Genomic DNA, 18,632 nt, shown 5'->3' with positions numbered 1-18,632 from the left:
ACCAACATGCAAGCACACACAGATATACACACACCTTGACAACCAAAGTGCTCTCTTTTAAATGGACTTCAATAAGAGGCAGGGAACGCTGCTGTCACTGGGGACAAAAGATAGCAGGAGGCGTTGCAGATATCTAGACAATATTTCTGAGGGAATAACTGTGAAAATCTGGGCATGGACTTGTTAAAGTGCTGTACATGGACTGCTCTTCACTTCTTTAAAACAGATCAAGGTGGACTATGGATGAACACAAGGGAACACAAATAAACCTTACAAAGGATAAATGGCCATGAAGGAACAGCTGTTTGAAATAAAAACATTAATAAAGACTTAGGTATATATGAGAGGATTTATTATGTTGTGAAGGGGAAAGAGACAAGCCTACCCTTCATTGGAAACAATATCAAACTGTCTTATAGCGACATGCTGTGGCCGGAATACTGAATTACATACGCTTGGAATATTGTATAGTATGCTCATAACGAAATCTAGCTTTGTATTGCTTAGTCTTTTTCTACCATTATGATTACACGCAGTTATAGCTGATATAATATTACTAAACTATAGTATTCTTCTCAATCGTAATGACAATTCTGATATATGTACAACAATACATTAAATAATTATGAACAAGGAAAGTGCCGTTTAAGGTTGAAATTATTTTGTAATTTTTATTTTATCAGAGAGAATTAATAAAGTATATATCTATAACATTACAGCTTCCATGTTTTCTGTGTTGCTGTTTTTTGTTTGTTTTTCTTTTTTTATTATTTTGGATGGGAGGGGGCCTCAAAGTGTGAGGATTTTGAAAAATAAAGCCCATCTTCACATCTGAAACAATATGAATCTCTCGCAACACATTTATTTTAAAGTTGCTACAGGCTATTTGACTTATTTTGTCAAACAAACATGGGCATATTCTTATGACTTATAGCGTACTTCACTGTAAGGTTGTTTTGACCAACGAATTTCAGATGCTCGTCTTCTCGCGATATTTGGAGAAAACCCCACGGAAATTTAGCTAATATCCAAGTAAGTTGGTTGTTGTTTCTCTATAAGATGTTAAGGCTTTAAGTTTTATATTGTAAAAATGTTTTACAGTCACACACAAGCTTCACAGGAGCTAGCTAGTTTACACATTCCCTGTTATAATGAGATAAGATGGAAAACTAGGTAGGCCTACTCACCTAGCTACAATTGATATTGATGATGCTTTGACTTGGCTCACATAAATAAACCAAATATTAATAGCTAAGCTAAAGTATGAGACTGCACGAAGTAGCATTGTGCAAATGTGAGCAAGTGTCTTAGTCCTTTAATCTTTGTTTTCAACGTAGATTCATTGATTTAGTGTCAGCGAGTATAATCAAACGTTGCCTACATGTGCAACAATAGGATTAAAAAGCCATATTGTGCTATGTGATAATTATATTTTCACGTTATAACGTGAAAATATAATTATCATGAAATAACGTGATAATTTCATGTAATAACGTGATACTTATCTTGTTTAAACGTGAAAAAGATCTTGTTATAACAAGAAACTTTCACGTAATTACTTGATACTGAGCCTTATTTTTTTTTTTAGTGTGATAGCAATACACCACCGTACAATGGCTAAACAGAACTGATTTAAATTAAATCCTCCTTATTTTATTATGCAAGAACTGCCTGTGGTAACAACCTTTTAGGTCCCTCATGTAGTCATAGGCTACTGCAAAATTGTCCTATTTTCCATTTTTTCTGCAATTCATATTGTGGTTGGAAGTGTTTCTTACCAAAGAAATTATGCATTTATAGAGCATAACATTGTTTGTTTTAGGATCTGCAAACAAACAAACAAATATCACAGTTGAAAAGACACTATTGTTATGAAAAAAGATAAGTCACATCCAATATACTGAATTTCTAACAACAGCTTGTTATCTGTTTTACCTTGCTTATTTGCAGGTCTTGTTGCTGAGTCAATGCTCTTTGTTTTTAATCACCTTCTCATTACTTTTCTAATTCACACTAGCGTTTGTCCCAAAGGTGATCATGTAATAATCTTAGGGCTCATGGTGTGTAAATCCATTCACATTAGCATGAAGGCAGAGCATTCATTGCACCTCGGTTTGAACAGGAGAACTTGATTATCATTTTTTCATAAAACAGGGATCATATAAACCCAGCCAGTTGTTTGTATAGCCCCGGGTAAAAATAAAGCAGAGTAACAGAGGTGTGAAAGCCAGGCAGCCTGAGGCAGTGTTCTGCCCAGGGCAGAGCACATGTGATGAGCTTGTTATCCGTCTTATTTACTGACTGGTGCTTACTGCCCCCGGGGCGTTTATCACCTCTCTCGTGCATTTTCATGATTGTGCTCTGTAATTTTAAGGCCCGAGGTGGTACTGTTTTACTGCTCTTCCCTGCTTCTCTCTTTCTATCTCCACATGTCTCTCAATCCACTTTTTATTTTTTCAGGAAACCCATTTAGTATTTCAGGATTGCTGTTTGATCAAAGGATTGCACTTGACCGAAAGAAAATGGAAATTGCGATTTTTATTCATACTCCAGTCCAATTTAGCCAAAAGAATATGACTGCAAGAAAATGTTGTTACACAAGAACAGTTTATGAAAAGCAAAAGAAAAAAATGGAACAAATGTAACATCAAAAAACACCATTGAAGAAATGTAAATTAGATGCATTATTACAATGAACAAAGACAATACATTTGCAGGTTTTAAGTCCTTTGTCGGAAATTAGAAAGAGGTGGTTTGTCCACTAATCACAATTTGCAAATTCAAAAACACAATATGTCTCCAAGAGGCAATTTGGAGAGCTGACAAGACTTGCATATTAAAAGTAAACACATTATAAGACAAAATTGCAAAACAACTTTAAAAAGCTTTAAATGCAGGTCAGGTTAATGCCACAGGTTGTGTATGATTCACACTCAATTTGTTCCCTATAATCAGGCCTTGTCTTATGAATCACATTGTATACTGTTGCCATGTGGTTCTGCAAATGGCTGAAAGATATTGTAAAGTAAATGAATCCCATTTAGAAAATCACATAACACTTTGAATATGAGATGTTGTGCAAAGTAAATGAAATGAAACAAAACCTCTTATTTCTTAAGTGGAGTTTTAGACTCTCCTTCCTATCTGACTGCCCAGACGTCTACAGAGACAGAGAAGTCTACAATGAGTGTTTCACATCTCAGTACATATCCAAATGCTTAATGTTCTTCTTCTTTTTTTCCTACACCTTCTCTAAAAACATTCCTCAGGGAATTTTTAATGAATTGATTCTCCTTGCCTCAGGGTTGACCCTTAACCCAACTCTATTAAACTGACTTATTATTTGGAATCATAATCTTCTCCCATATCTCTAAAACTAATTACATCTATTAACAGGTTCTATACGCTAAGGAATATTGCCCTGAAGACAGTTTGAACATGTATTTTCTGGGGAAATACATCGCTTACATGCATAAAACATTCATCCACACAGTGTATTTTCATCATCTTTCTCCCTCAACCTGGTTGTTTTTGCTAAAATGCTTGCTTCTTTGTCTTCTCGGTTGAGTCCTGCTGCTTTTTTTTTCCTAAAAAACAAACCCCACACCTGTATTTGTAAAAATGAGATTTTTTGTGAATGCATCTAGTTATATACAGTAGCTTTGTCAATTGAAGAGGAGGCTGGCAGGTGGAAGCTGGAAGTCAGCTAGCATTGTGATTATGACTACGCTCATGTGTTACACCAGTCGACTGTATTGTTATCATCATAACAACGGACCGGCACAACTGTCACCCAGGCTCTGTCACGGGGAAACTGTTTCCATCGCAACAGGATCTTAGGATTTTATCTCTAACTCCTCTTTGTGCCGACCGAGTAGTGAACTTAATGCTTCTACCAACAAATCATGATTTTGTGTAGCCGGGAACAGCCAACACACTCAACACACACACACACACACACACACATACAGTATACAAATTATTATTAAGTCTGCATCCTGTTTCATAACAGTGAAACCCTCTGATGACCCCACCAGTCACAGTTCACCAGGAAGTGGAGATCTACGACCCCACCATACTAATGTCCTATATGCTGTTTCCCTGGCAACCAGAGGAACAGACCTACAACAATTACAGTTCTGTACGAGCGTGCATACATGTATGTATTTATGTGTGTATGACGAGAGGGTTTGGGAACGGAATTGCATTCAGACAGATTGTATTTGTTTTGTACTTGAGCTTGAATAAGTATTATGAGAAGAATAGATATAGAAATAGGAGAACAGCATTGCAAGATGGTGAGAAAGTGACAGTGATGTTGCCTTGGTGATGATAAAGGGAAAAATAATAGCTGAGAGACGCTGGGCCAGATGTGATTCACAAAGCAGGTGGATTTAACCCTCAACACGCCACCACAGGATACTGAGGGTTGGTACGCACACACACACACACACACTTTTGTTTTTTGTTAATTTGTGTTATTTTTAAGACAACCAGGCAACCAGTGCCTTTTAATACAGTGCAGTTCAGAACCGGGGAGACGCACGGCAAAGGGACTCAGGCCGGATCCACCGCATGGGGATCAAACCCCAGTATATGGCCGCCTGCTCTACCCACTGAGCTATACGACGGCCACACACACACGCGCACACACACACACACACAGTTAGTCACGCTCCTCATGTCTCAACCAGATGCCCTCTAACATACCCCGCTCTAAGATAGTCACATGACCTGCCCCTCCCTGCACACCTGTCCCTCTTTTAAGTCACAGACTGGATTCTCCTGTTTGTGTTTGCTGTCTATGATCTGTGTTTGATTTGTTTGCCTCTTTAGACTGCCTTCATGTTATGATACTGTAATCCTCTTTATATGTGGAGTAAGGACTAAGATCTTTAACTTAAGTAGAAGTAAATACGGTAACACTGTAAAGAAATACTTACATTTCACTTCCCCTCTTTATTTACAATAGTTTTGATTAAACCTCCAATCTGCTCTGCCTTTGCGTCCCCCTCAAGCTCCTCTTTTCAGTGTCCCAGATGTGAACAGTGACTCTTTTCCCATTTTTGCACTTGAATGCTTCCTCTCTTTTTTCCCCGTCTTGTGTAAAGTTGTAAATATTGAGTCCAGGTCATGTTGTGTTTCTACCAAAGAAAGGAGACATCCCCAGTTTTCCCTCACTTTATCAACTGCTCTTCCCCACAATCAGAGCCTCCTCCCTCTGTCAGTACAACCTCTGAAGTGGCACTTTTTTTCGCACAACTTATATACATGTAGGCCATAGTTAGGAAGCACTCTATGGCCTACATATCAGCATTTGGCCTCAATTCATTTTTCCTGTACTCTTAGTAGGTATGGATGGCGGGTGGTCTTCTGCTGCTCGGCCCAAATATGTCATAGAGTTTGGAAACACATCACTTTCGCTCTCTACCGCCATCCTTTCTTTTCATAGACACCTACATAGACATCTTCATTCCATGTACACACTAACACCGGTGGGATGCACACAATAAATGGATTAAGTACTTTATAGCAATATGCTTCTGCCTTTTCTGTTCAGTCCATTAGAGACTTGACTTGATTAGTGGGCTATCTAACACATACGCAATCATAAAGTAATGTTGATATTCCATTAGCAATATTAGATAAAAGTATTGTGTGTATATGATAAGTGTGTGTTTGTTGGTATAACAGGTCAGATGACTGGTTCTTTAATGTCTCCCCTGATTCGTTCAACTTTAGTTTATTGTGCAGTCAGCTTCCTGGGCATTAAAAATCTAACACACCCTCACTGTGCTGCAGTCCTGTAATGTTTTTGGAAAATCGATAAATGTTTTATGTAGTTTTTATGCCAGGAAGTTTGGCCAGCACCCAAACAGGAATAATACAATGAAGCTGAATATTTCCTGCCAGGCAGTGTAATGAAATGGGTTGATTATTCCTAGAATGAACTGATACAATCGGTGGAGTGCTACACATATCGTCTCCAGGGACCTGCTCTCTACCTTATGAGAATAAATACGCTGTAAGTTTTTCCCATAATGCAATGAGAACTTTTTGTTTCACGATATCAGCTGCATATGTTTAACTGTTGTAAACCTTGTCGATCATGGTTCAGGTTTCTGTGCAGGTAAAAAAAAAGCAGTGATTCCCGGGCATACCCCTGTCACCATCACTACAGAAGCGGACTGGTACAATCTGAGCTCCATGGCAACACTGCACGCCCACACTCCCCGCAGGCTGTGTTCAGGGGACGTGAGAGACAGAGAGAGATGGAGTAAGAGAGCAGAGGTTGTTAATTGATCTATTTTTCAGGCTGTTGAGTTGAATCAGGATGACGGAAGAGGCAAGTTTTTTTTATTGAAACCACGGGGGAGTTTTGCTCTGCTTCCTCCCCTGACAGGACTTTTTCTGTTGCCTCTTGGTCTAACATAACTCAGCTACCTGTAACACCTCTGATTTCTATCCTCACAGCCTGGCCCGGTGTCAGTCATATGGTTAAATTACCAATCTACTCGTTCTTTTTCTCTGTCTGTGCTTCTTCTTTCTAGGAGACATTGCCCTCTGTCAGAGTGCAACGCCTCATTGTATATGTAGCAGGCTCCATGTTTTGGCCTCTGGCCCCTAAGAGGAGGATGGGCTGAAGGTGGAGACAGTCAGCCAATTAGAGTCTAATGGGCAGTGGCATGCCAGCAGTGCTACCAGTCTCTCTCTCCTGTTGGGACTCTGGTAGGTGGTTCAAGTCAAAAGAGATATTTTTAGCATCACAGCCGTACTCCATAGTTATCTCTTAACATCATCACTCTGGTTGCATTATTATATTAACTGTGTGTGTCTGTACAGTAGCCACCTGGTGTTTGTCATTATAAAATCTTCAAGCCTCTATCTAACAGCTTTAGAGGAAGAGAAGAGGCTGCGAGTGGACTGTAGCTCCCCTGCTTCTTCCCCCCCATCTTCTTCTTTTTCTTTCTCCATCTGAACCAAACGCTGCCCTCAGTCCCAGTATCCCACGAGCACAGCAAGTTTCCACATTTATATATTTATTTTCTATCTTTCCTCCCTACTGTTAAAGCTATACTTGCCTCTGCTTATCACACGTGTGCACTCATAGACAGACACTGAGACTTTCACGCACAAACACACACACGCGCACACACAGAGGATTACATTTGAATTTCTTATTCATTCAAACTCTCTTCTGATCAACCCCTCCCTCTCTCTCTACCTTCTTCCATCCCTGCCCAGTTACTGAAAAGGGATGTCGGTTTCCATAGTGACTGTATGTGTCTGTATCAGAAGGGAGTTTCCGAACACGCACCAGAAAGGATGGTGAGCAAGGGGAGTCACAGAAACACACATGCATGCATTGCTGAAACTGTTGATTAGCAATCAGTAAGTCTTTCACACTGACTTCATTTATAATGAGCTCAGAGGAAGCTGTTGATTTGGTGATTCTGACAGAAATAGGCTTTAGCGTTTTTACAAATTGGGCATTTAAGTAAAATAGATGTTGTTTTGACACGTGATGTAATGTGAAAAAACGGACTTTGTAGTGCTAAGCTGCAAAAATATTGATCAACAAGGGTTGCACAGGGTTTGTCCTATTTCACAATTTTAAATGAACATTTGGGTGGATATGTTGTGCTTTATTTTCCAGCATTTCTGTTTGCTGTTTGTGTCTGTCTCTCTGTGCTGCTGTGGTGGGTTATCGCTATCCAGAGGAATGTAGGTCAGGTGGACGGAGACTGTAAATTGGCTATTTTTGTGAGTGTGTTTATGTGTTCCCTGACTTCCACCAAATGCATTCACAGCTACATCCTAGGCTGTCGAGACCTGGAATAGGAAATAATGGGTATAAAAAAATACAAAATAAAAAGACTGGACGAATAAATAAGGAAACTAAATGGATCTCTGTGTAACATAAAGCAGCACTTGATTATTTTCAAACAATCAAATAATTGCTTGAATATAAAATGTGTTGACTTCCTTGAAATATTAATATGAATGCAGAACTTCTCTGACATCGGTAATAATCCATGGCCCGCCTGTGTACACACACTAACAACTTGGCTAACTAAAACAACTGAGAGGCAGTTGGCTGGTGATTATATGCATATTTACATTTTCTGAGCCTCGCTTCCATGCAAACAATGTACCACAGCCCTAACACATTATCAGTCTCATCCATTAGGAGCTCGACAGCAATTACCCAACACAAAGTGTGCTCAAACACTCTCAGTAGGTAGGAACAGCCTGTGTTTACATCTCTCTGCCACTCTGTTTTCCTCCTTCCAACTTATTTCCCTCTATTACGCTATTCACTTGCTAACGATCTGAATACATATTTTGATATATTTATTCCTATGTCCATCCACTCCCTCTTGCAGCTTTCTCCTCCAGGTAGAGGGCATGTAGAGCTGCAGGTTAGTGGGTTTGACCAGAAGGGGTGCAGCATGACATCCTCCCCGCCTTCTCAGTGACTCCTCTTCATCTCCCTAAATGTTCTTTCACACTTAGTGCTGGCAGACACACTCACAGTGTGCAGACTATTTAAGCTACATGGTCAGAATAATTAATGCAGGAAATGATCACAGCCACAGGAATGATTAATTTCGAGCGGTGACAAGCTGACATGACTGATCGCCATGCTTTTAATACTCGCGGCCATTCAGGGATAGCATCCATCACAGTGACCCTAAATCCTGCAGAGGTGTGTCGAGTGTGTGTGTGTGCTCCTGTCTGTTTCTGTGCGCATGCATGCTAGCTTGTATATGTGCATTCAGTATGTGTGTATATTTAAGCACAGTTTTACTAATTCAGCAACTGTAGAGCTCAGAGGGCAATACTGCATCTGAGGTGGTGAATTACTTGCAGCGAAGTAGACCCAACCTAAACTATAACAACCAGCCTGATGTAACCCACCAAACACAAACTTACACTTATATTTCATCATATTTATAACATTCTACCTATTAAAAACCTGTCCAACCAAAATATTTTCCTTCACAGTTTACGATAAACAGGATCCTATCACGGACCAAGGGCCGTTCAGGATATTTGGGAGTGTGGAAATAAGGCTGATAACCTATATAGGCCTAGGCCTACAGTCTATGCTGATAACGCAATTTACCTGCTGATTATGCTACAGATCAACTTGGCATCGCAGTCAATAGTAATAAAACGAGCATTTAAACGAGTGTGACTCAAGTTCTGTTTTTATGTTCCACTTACTAGCATGTTGGCATCAATAATAGTTTTATTTAGATTGTTGATTATTTTTATTCTTCAAATTGACAATAGATTCTAACTACATAGTGTTTGTCGCTTTGTGTAAGTGCTGGGTAGAATAATGTTACATTTACTCTGTTACATATACTTGGGTAATAATTGTAAAAAAATACGTTTTATTCTTACAGAAGTATATCTTCTATATAATGTATGTACTTCTACTTACTCTGTTACATTAGGATACAGCATTCATGCTACTGTTAGTGATACATTTAGCGATCAAGCATTTTTATATTCTTGCACGACAGTAACAAGTACCATGCAAACAGTAGTGACCTTTTTTTCTTGTTTCGTTTGCAGCTCCCATTTTGTCATTTGTCTGGTTTTGTTTATGACACTTAAATGAAAATGAGTGTGCTTCACAATAACCTTTTTGGAGTTGCAGTTATAATATCCTTGTTTAATTTTACTCAAGTTGTTATGTAGTTGTCGTTCTATGTTTTACTTCTACTTGAATCTATATAATTATAATGTAACCCAGTTTTACTTGACTACCATTTGTGTTTACTCATCACTCTGCGCATGGCATAGTAATGAGGTGTAGGACCCTCTTTAAATCTGACTACTAAGTTTAAAGAAGTAAATCTGTAAGCATCTGCTGAAGACTCATTGACACTCTACATTTACCTGTGGAGGGACTATGAAGGAAGAAAAATCCAGAGTCTGCCACAACCCCTTTGTGTCATTTCCTGTGTACCAGAGATGCCATCTGCCCTGCGAACTGTGCTCCTTGTCAGTGTGTGACAGGACACAGCTCGTCCCTGCGGACCCCCGGAGGGCTCCGACACCTTTAGCCTGGACACCAGCTCTGCTCCGCTGGAGGTTGTTGGTTGCCATGGAGACACGTGGGGTCAGCCAGACCCTGCTCATCAGTGTTCAGGGTCAGTTGATCAGCACTGGATGCTAATGATGTGTAATGGGTCTGTCCTTGGCAAAGGAGACACTGAAACAAACAAGTGTGTGTGTGTGTGTGTGTGTGTGTGTGTGTGTGTGTGTGTGTGTGTGTGTGTGTGTGTGTGTGTGTGTGTGTGTGTGTGTGTGTGTGTGTGTGTGTGTGTGTGTGTGTGTGAGTGTGTGTGAGTGTGAGAGTGTGTGTGATTGTGTCTTCCTAAGGAATATATTTTGGCCACTTACATGTGCATATACCATGCTTACGGAGGCCATGATGTGCAAGGCAGTGACACTGTCGCCTCGCTTTCATTCTCTCTTATTCTCTCTTTCTTCACAGTGTTAGAACTCATGTCGAGGGTTTGTATTAAACACTTTCATCTATATACAGTTGGAAGGACAAGTCATCTTGTTTTTTCTTTGTCAATTTGTGCTCTTCAGTGACAGCCTCGGACAATACTTCCACACTTCCTCACGCTCTCTCCCGTACACGCTTGTAATCTGTACACACAGGTGCTGATTCTCCCCAATCCTCTTTCATATTACTTTTTTATCCTACCATTTTTGGCTTTGCCACATTCATTGCTGGGATAAGAATGCAAACTGCTGAGATCAATACTGTAAAAACGAATCCCTCAATGATTCAGAATGATTTTTCTGCCTTCTTTATTGATCTTCCTGTCCCATTCTGCTCTCTCCCTCCCACTCCAACCAGAAATAAGGCACACAAGATTTCAGATTTTGACATCTATCTTTTGGTCCCATGACTGATGGACAAAGAGCTTTAGCAGTGCCAGAGGACCAGACTGGCTTTCTGTTATCCCTGCCTTTCAGTATCCAGTCTTTCAGGGAAATGCACTTTGCTTCAGTACCACACAAACAGGATCGCATAGAGCAAACAAAAACTCAGAGAAGACAAGTGTTTACTCAGGTGTCTCAAGGCAGCTCTAGAGCATCTTGGGTCAGTGATGGGTTCATGCAGGTTAGAGGAAAAACAGCAAGTGCCCACAGAAGTGGGATATATATAGATGTATGGATGAACTTAAAAATGCGATGAATTTTTGTGGCTTGTGTAGATTTTGTATCAATTGAACTACGTCTTGTATCTCTGGGTTAAAAGAGGGGCCCCTTGGAAGAATGAATCATTGACTAAGGAGTTTTTGCGTGCACACTTCTAAATTAATTTTTGATCTGCTTCTAGTGTATTTTCGTTTATGTATTTATTATTGTTGCCCCTGGGTTTTCTTGTATGTACAGTATTTTTTGTATGATAAACATTTTGTAAACATTGTTTAAGGAAAAGTCCTTTATACATCTGTGTATATGTATAAAGTATTATTATTGTTATAGTACCGGATCTCAAGTTTGTTCACCTTTATGTAAATTTAGTCTTAATGTGTGTGCATGCTGAGACGTGGCACTGTGGCTCCCCCTACCTGCAAGATAAGTGTACAGCCCCTCAGTGCCGAAAGTATCACACACACACCGTCCTTTATATTTTCATGTCTATGTAGTTTCATTCTCCTAACTCTTCTCTCTGCCATTCCCACCAGGTATGTACAGATGTTGAGTTTCTGTCCAGTGTCAGGAGACACTCTGCTCTGCACTGAGCCTCTGATTTACAGTATTTTTCTGAGGATGTTTGTTGGGTCAGTCCACTCCCTGTCGCAGTAATCCAGGTGTCACAGAGACGCTGACCTACCTGCTGGCAATTCACTGCTCTCTGACAGGCTGTGCTCACTGTGATGGATCCCAGGGAATGCTCCCATCCCTCAAGGTGTGCTGTACACAGACACACGTTGTTAAACAGCCTTTTACTTTAACTTGTGTTAAGTTGAGCTTTTGAATTTATCTTCATTTACCCATAACACAAGTTAGCTCATGAAGCTAACAGTACAGAGTGTTTCCTACGGGTCTTTAACAATCACACTTTTAGTTTCTCATCTAAAGGGTCTGCATTCAGATTTCAAAAATGTAAAAAAATAAAAGCTGTTTTGAACTAAATACTACTACAAGACGTTTTTATTTGGGAGATAACTCCATTTTACAGCACATATTAGGCTGTGTAAACATGTTTGACATTAAACGTCAATGAAATTGTTACACTAAACTTCTGATTTAACTTACGAGGCATCTGGATGAAAAATAATGACGTTATTTATCCTGTATAAGTCACTCAATAACCAGAAGGCACGTCAGAATCATTAATTTATCATTTTATTTGTAAGTTGTGTCTGATATACAACAGGACAAAAATGTCACCATAGTAAAAAAGAAAGCTATAATTCCCTCCTGCTAAATTAATCCATTTCTTTATTTAGTATACAGACTGTGCAAAAGACCCATCAGCCTCAACTAAAGCATAGGGACACAAATTATTTTAGCTGAGTCATCTCAAACAGAGCTAGTGTGTTTTGCAACTTCACAAGAATCATTCCCACACTTTCATTTTCACAGGAAGCTTGCAAGCACATGTAAATTCACAACCATAATCATTCATATCGATGGCATTTAGTATCACATCACTGGCTTTGTGGTTTACAAGCATCAGGAAACAGGGCCAGCGATATCTTTCCCTGAAAAAAACCCTCATTTGAAGCTCTCAGCCAACACCTCTGGCTTTACAGCAGGCACTGATAACGCGGTCTACCTTTTAAATAAAATGTTGACTTGCTTGGCGTATGTGCATGTAGTATCTGACTGCATTACCATTGCTGACACACCTCTAATCATGCAGAGTGCAGCTTTAACCTAGTAAAAACGTTTTCTGCGATTTCATTATCTGTAGGGGTTAATTCCACACCCTCACCTCCCTGTAAAAAGTGTATCCTTAAATAACTGAGGGTATAATGCAACAAATTCAAATTGCTCGCCACAGGAAACTGTTGAAGCCACCCATCTGTTTAAATTGATAAAACAGTCTTCAAATGCCCTGAGCATTAGCAGCACACCTTTAAGGAGTCCTGAGCTGATAAATGACATCCAAGAACCTTCAGCAGGTAAAAAGAACAAACTAGATGACACACATGCAAGATTATTTTACCAAAAAACAACCTAAGTTTATTAAGAGAAGAGGAATTATTGGATGTGATGTTGGTCAGGTTTCAACAATGCCTTTGTGCATATCAAGTAGAGAGACTTCTTAAATTACATGATCGGTTCCCCCGCTCTCCATTTACTCATTGCTGCATCAGTTCCATGGCAGTGTTGCTTGATGTCCATCAAGCGCTGTTCATTCTCCTTCTAAACTGTGTCCAACCACGTCCGGGCAAACTAGTGCTGTTTTTTCCTGAATGAGCATCCTGTGGAAAGATGGAGAAAGACTTAAGATTAGGTTGTGACGAATATAGTATTAAACCTTTCTATATCAATGAGGCTGGACATTAAAAAAAAGGCCCTCAATATAACAAAAATATTACCAGTTATTTGCAATATTGTTTTTTTTTGTGTTGATTGATAAATTAATTGTTTGGCTTGAAAATGTAAAAGTATCACAAAAAGGATTGCAATTTCCCAAATCCTAAGGAGATATTTCCAAATGTCACGTTTTATGAAACAAGCAGTCTACAACCCTTAGATAATCATTTAACCCTTTGAGAAGACTGTTACAAGGGATGTGCAACTGAAAGAACCACAAAGAGCTAATAAGTGGACCTCAAGTTGTTGGGGTGTTTCTTTAAATTTGAAGTTGAGAAAAACTGGTGTTCTGGACCCTAGAACTTCCCGAAAAATAAGATTTGTAGCAGGACATTTGACTAGGTTTACCATTTAAACTGAACTAAACGCTTTAACCATCTTTAGTACAGATTATAGGCAAGTCAAAACAGCTGTGATGTGTATAAACCGACTCAGAGTCAAGGATATAACAGATGAGAAACCTAAAATGTAGCTATCTGCCTTTTTCACAGACTGAATCACCTCCAAACACAGTGGTTTAAGTGCCAACGGTTGCACTCATAGTAACTCAAAGCAGCGGAGCGCACTGAAAAGCATGTGGTTACCACGGCAGCAGAGTACCAGCTAGAGTGGGTGGGACAGTCAGAGATTCAGTAAAAAACAAACCTTGACCTTAAGCTCAACCACTTCAACATCTTTTACACAGTAACAGCATTCTGTATGTACATACTATAGCAGAAAGTAAACGATAAGATGTCATTCTAAAACTATATCCTGTTGTACTTGTCTAAGATATCTAAACAAACATTTGAATATAACAACATTTGTGCTTGCAGTCGAGTGTGTAGAAATGGATCAATGATGATGAATTTCTGTCACAACCACAAGAGTCACTGTATGCCTCAGTAGACACCCTTTTCATGAAGGAAACAATGAAAGGGCAACACAAAGGCAAATATATGGGCTATTGATGATTTAAGTTGTTAGTAATCCAGCCTTTTCAATTAATGTCATTTGTTTGAATTAGATATGACGGCCCGTCTGTGAGACTAATCGTCAGTGATAGAGGAAATCAAGCAAATGTATAGTTTTGGGTCTAAAACTTAAAAACTCCAATAGCACAAGCATAGCAATTTTATAGGAAATAGAAAAGTCCATGCTGTAAGTGTCATCAACAGCATCCATCTAGTTTTATACCACAGGCTACAAGACTGCTGAACTCCTGAGCTCTGTGAATGTCTACTCACATCTGTTTATAGTACACATATCTATATATTATACACATCTGCCATACATATCTGTTTATATGCAATATATGCATCTGTCTATACCTCCTCATACAACAGTGTAAAGTATTTAAATTACGGTACAGTGTATTTAAATAATTTAAATTTATTCTACACATGTATATATTTTACATCGTTATTGTGTTATTGTATATATTTTCTTGTGTAATTGTTGCACTATTTTATTTATCTTATTTGCACTATGTATGTTGAGTTGTTGGAGGAGCCAACAACTCCACATAAAACCTTTGAACCTTGAACCTATCTGTATGAATGTTTTATACATGGTTGTGTGCTGCTACACCTATTATTTGGCATGATCAGGTAGACCACTTATTTCCGATGCATGCTGGTTACCTTCTGTAAGGCGAGCTTTCCCTCCTGTAGGCTGGCAAAGAACTGTGGAGCAGCCGACACACAGCACTACAGTCTGAGCGTGACTGAACACTGTGGTGATCTTGTAGCAACCTGGAAACGGCACACACATATCATTAGATGGAGCAGCCTTTGAACCATATAGACATAGTAATATGTACTTTTGGTTGCTGATATGTCCTTGCAGCTGTCTGTGTAAAGGAATTAATTGAAACTCTTTCAACAGACAGTCACAACTGTTGATGTATGCCTTATTTGACACCCTGATCACTAAGGGAAGAATGAAAGGGCAACACATAAAGGCAAATATTCCTAAAACAAGGCTTATGTAAGAAAGTATTTTCATCTGGTACATAAATAAGATGTTCAAAATTACAACTAAACTATTAAAGGTAATAACGTTAATAAAGGCTTTAAGTGTTTAAATATTTAAGTTTTTGTTTTAGTAAACATACAGCTTTATATTTTGTTAATATTTTTGATAGCATATTCTCATAAATATGGTAATTGTTCTACACCACACGTTTGTTGTGGTTTTTATTTCAATGTTCACCATTACGACATAGCACGTTTATTGTATAGGACACTGCTTGGCAAAATACCAGAATGGTTCAACTTGTGTACTTTTAATTTCTCTCATCTAAATTATCTATAAAAGACCATGTTGCTAATTATTTAATACGTCCTATGGTTGCTTGTTCAACACACTGACCTGGGCATTTGACATCCATAAAGTAGGAGTTGGGACTCTGAACGAGGCGTTTTTTCTTGTGACACCTCTTCTCCTCCTCAACGCTCGGGTGCAACAGATCCTTTGCAAGCTAGACATTTTTTAAAAGAGTTTATTATACGTAGTCTGGAAAGTACTGTTATATAAGGACACAATTCATTCCGATAAGAGATAGTCTACAAACTTTCCAGTAAGATCACCGGATCTAAAGGTCGTTTCAATAAGTCGTTTTACAGCTTTCGAAAGGAGGACATGCGATTAACAGAATTAAGTAACGTAAAAATGAGTAAATCATTGATATGTCAAAGCTATTACAGTCATTCAATTCAGCACATAACCTAAGATCGTCGAAGTTTGAGTTTAACCCTGAAAAATCAATCAGCATTACAGACCGCGTGGCTGCTTTGTTGCACACGTGTTTCGCCATATTAGGTGCGTTTTCAAGGCTTTACATTTATATTAAAGCACTAAAAACGTTGATTTCTCACTCGATCAAAACATATTATTGTAGTGTATTAAATGACTAGTGTAAATAAAAACTTTTAAACAGTCGATGGTAACTATATAAGTCGAAGAACTACTTACTGGCATGACGGCGTCGAGAGCTCCTAGAATCACACTGTCGATAAACCGGAAGTGAAAGGCAAAGACCCGGCGGAAGAAAGGAAAGAAGAATAGATATTATTTTAAAAAAAATTGTAATCATCAATTTATTTAAAGCTCGTATCAGCGTTTACCTACGCAAACTTGCAAACATCTCTATCACGAAACAGCCAAACGCTTTTAATTATATTATTAGTCGTTAACATTTTTTTATGTGGCATTCCAATTTTTTTGTCTGAAATGTGAATACGTCCACATTATACATTAAACATTGTTTCAACTCCCAAAAATTAGGATTTAGCCACATCAAAAAATCAAATATAAGTTGTATTCCATTAGTCTACATTTTGACCCATGAGCTCCACACTTGACCCCCAAGGCATATCATGCATTATCATATTTGCCCTAAGGTCAATTTAATGGGTAGCCTTATGTCTGCCTGACTACTTATTTTCCCCATTACACTTATACAGCATGAGGAGAACAAAGCAGGTGTCAGATAACCAAACGAGAGACCACAGTTTTTGGCATTAATCCTTAAGGAATGCCGTTTGTGGATGTTTTATACTTGTAGCTTGTTTTCATATTATTGGTTATAACATATCTCCATGGGTGGATTATGAGACAGTGTTTCCCTGGACAGATTGTCTTACTGACAGAAATAAGGCCCAACAGCCTCTCCTTTAAGCAAGACACTTTGAATTGTTATTGTTTAGCGTGCAAGTCATTTTTTGTGTTTTCTAATGTGGATTTCTGTGTGTATGTATTCTCTTAGTAGTTGTTATTTTTATTCAGTTGCTTTGTAGTTATTTAAACACCTTGAAGTTATCGCCTAAGAAGAGGAAGAAGAAGAAGAAGAAGAAGAAGAATCCCTTAGTTGTCCCACAGAGGGGAAATATACATTCTGCATTTGACCCATACTAGTGTTAGGAGCAGTGGGCTGCCATATGTACGGCGCCTGGAGAGCAGTGTAGGTGACCTTCCGGTTCCCAATCCACACCTAGAATATTATATATAATATTCTGAAATGAGCTGTTTTGCAGAATGAGTACTTTTACCTATTTTTCCCTAACAGAACATGTTGATGCTAATACTTGTATTTTTACTTCAGTAATATTTATGACTTTTACTTGTAACAGATACATTTATTCACTGTGGTATTTCTGGTATTACATTAGTAATGTCTGAGTACTTTGTCCCCCAGTTTGATTGAGAAAATGTACATTTATTTTAAACAATAATGATTTACAGTGTTGTGCGTGAACGAGTTCAAAAGAACGCGTTCATTGAACACGCTCATTTTTTCGTGAACGTTGAACTGAACGCAACACATTTTTCAATAAAGAACTTGAACGTGAATTAGTTCACATTATGTGTCATGAACGGCAGACATCACTGTAAATGAACGTTGGCATTTGTTTTCCATTGAAAACTGAGTGACATCTGTTTTCTCTTTTGAAACGCAACGAGAGAGAAAGTTCCTCCCTCCTGTAGGTGCCGCTTAAATCATGTATCAACGCAGAAATAGTTTTGGCACTGTATGCGCAATGCATTGCGGGCAACGTAGTGTCCGGCTGAGAATAGTTGAGTTGAATAGTTGAAACGTACTGGCTTCCGCACGACGTTACCCATGATGAATTGCAGCAGAGCGGCTTAGGCATAGCAACGCCGAGAGCGCGGAGGGCTGGGGGCTCGAGAGAGAGAGATACAGAGACCAATGACGAGAGTGAGAGAAAGCGCTGCGGTTAAAAAAAACAAAAAACAAGATGGCTAGTGGAAGTGATGGCACGGAGACGGACTCCGATTCTCCTCACGAACATTTAAAACAATTTTACACTCTTGCAAACCAAGACCCCGACGGCAAACATCTTTCCTTCCTGTGTAAGATGTGTCCACCTGCGCAGCCAAAACAAGTTAGGACATCGACAACGTCCTTCTCGAATTTGAAACGGCACATTGAATTAAAACATCCATCCAGTGTGAATGCAATTCAAGAGTTTTGCTCATTTCATACACACACATAGGTATATATAATATGATATATATCAAATAATATATTCATATTT

At 38.9% G+C, this 18,632-nt stretch overlaps 1 protein-coding gene and 1 non-coding gene across 2 annotated transcripts; both read right to left on the bottom strand.

Annotated features, from left to right (window-relative positions):
• Positions 1 to 12,380: 12,380 nt before the first annotated feature.
• On the bottom strand, positions 12,381 to 16,680 carry rps27.2 (ribosomal protein S27, isoform 2). Its single transcript, XM_063879463.1, has 4 exons — positions 16,549 to 16,680; positions 15,946 to 16,054; positions 15,216 to 15,326; positions 12,381 to 13,478 (listed from the first exon to the last, which is right to left on the bottom strand). The coding sequence occupies exons 1-4, from the start codon at positions 16,552 to 16,554 to the stop codon at positions 13,450 to 13,452; spliced, it is 255 nt and encodes an 84-aa protein (XP_063735533.1). The 5' UTR covers positions 16,555 to 16,680; the 3' UTR covers positions 12,381 to 13,449.
• LOC134862473 (small nucleolar RNA SNORA13) lies at positions 15,407 to 15,538 on the bottom strand. The gene has a single exon (XR_010165518.1). It is a non-coding gene; the product is annotated as a small nucleolar RNA SNORA13 (small nucleolar RNA).
• Positions 16,681 to 18,632: the final 1,952 nt, after the last annotated feature.

Source organism: Eleginops maclovinus, chromosome 3, assembly GCF_036324505.1.
Source record: "Eleginops maclovinus isolate JMC-PN-2008 ecotype Puerto Natales chromosome 3, JC_Emac_rtc_rv5, whole genome shotgun sequence".
In the NCBI taxonomy this organism is placed as follows: domain Eukaryota; kingdom Metazoa; phylum Chordata; class Actinopteri; order Perciformes; family Eleginopidae; genus Eleginops; species Eleginops maclovinus.
Note: the sequence above shows the minus strand (reverse complement) of the source record. Positions and strands in the feature narration are given on the sequence as shown.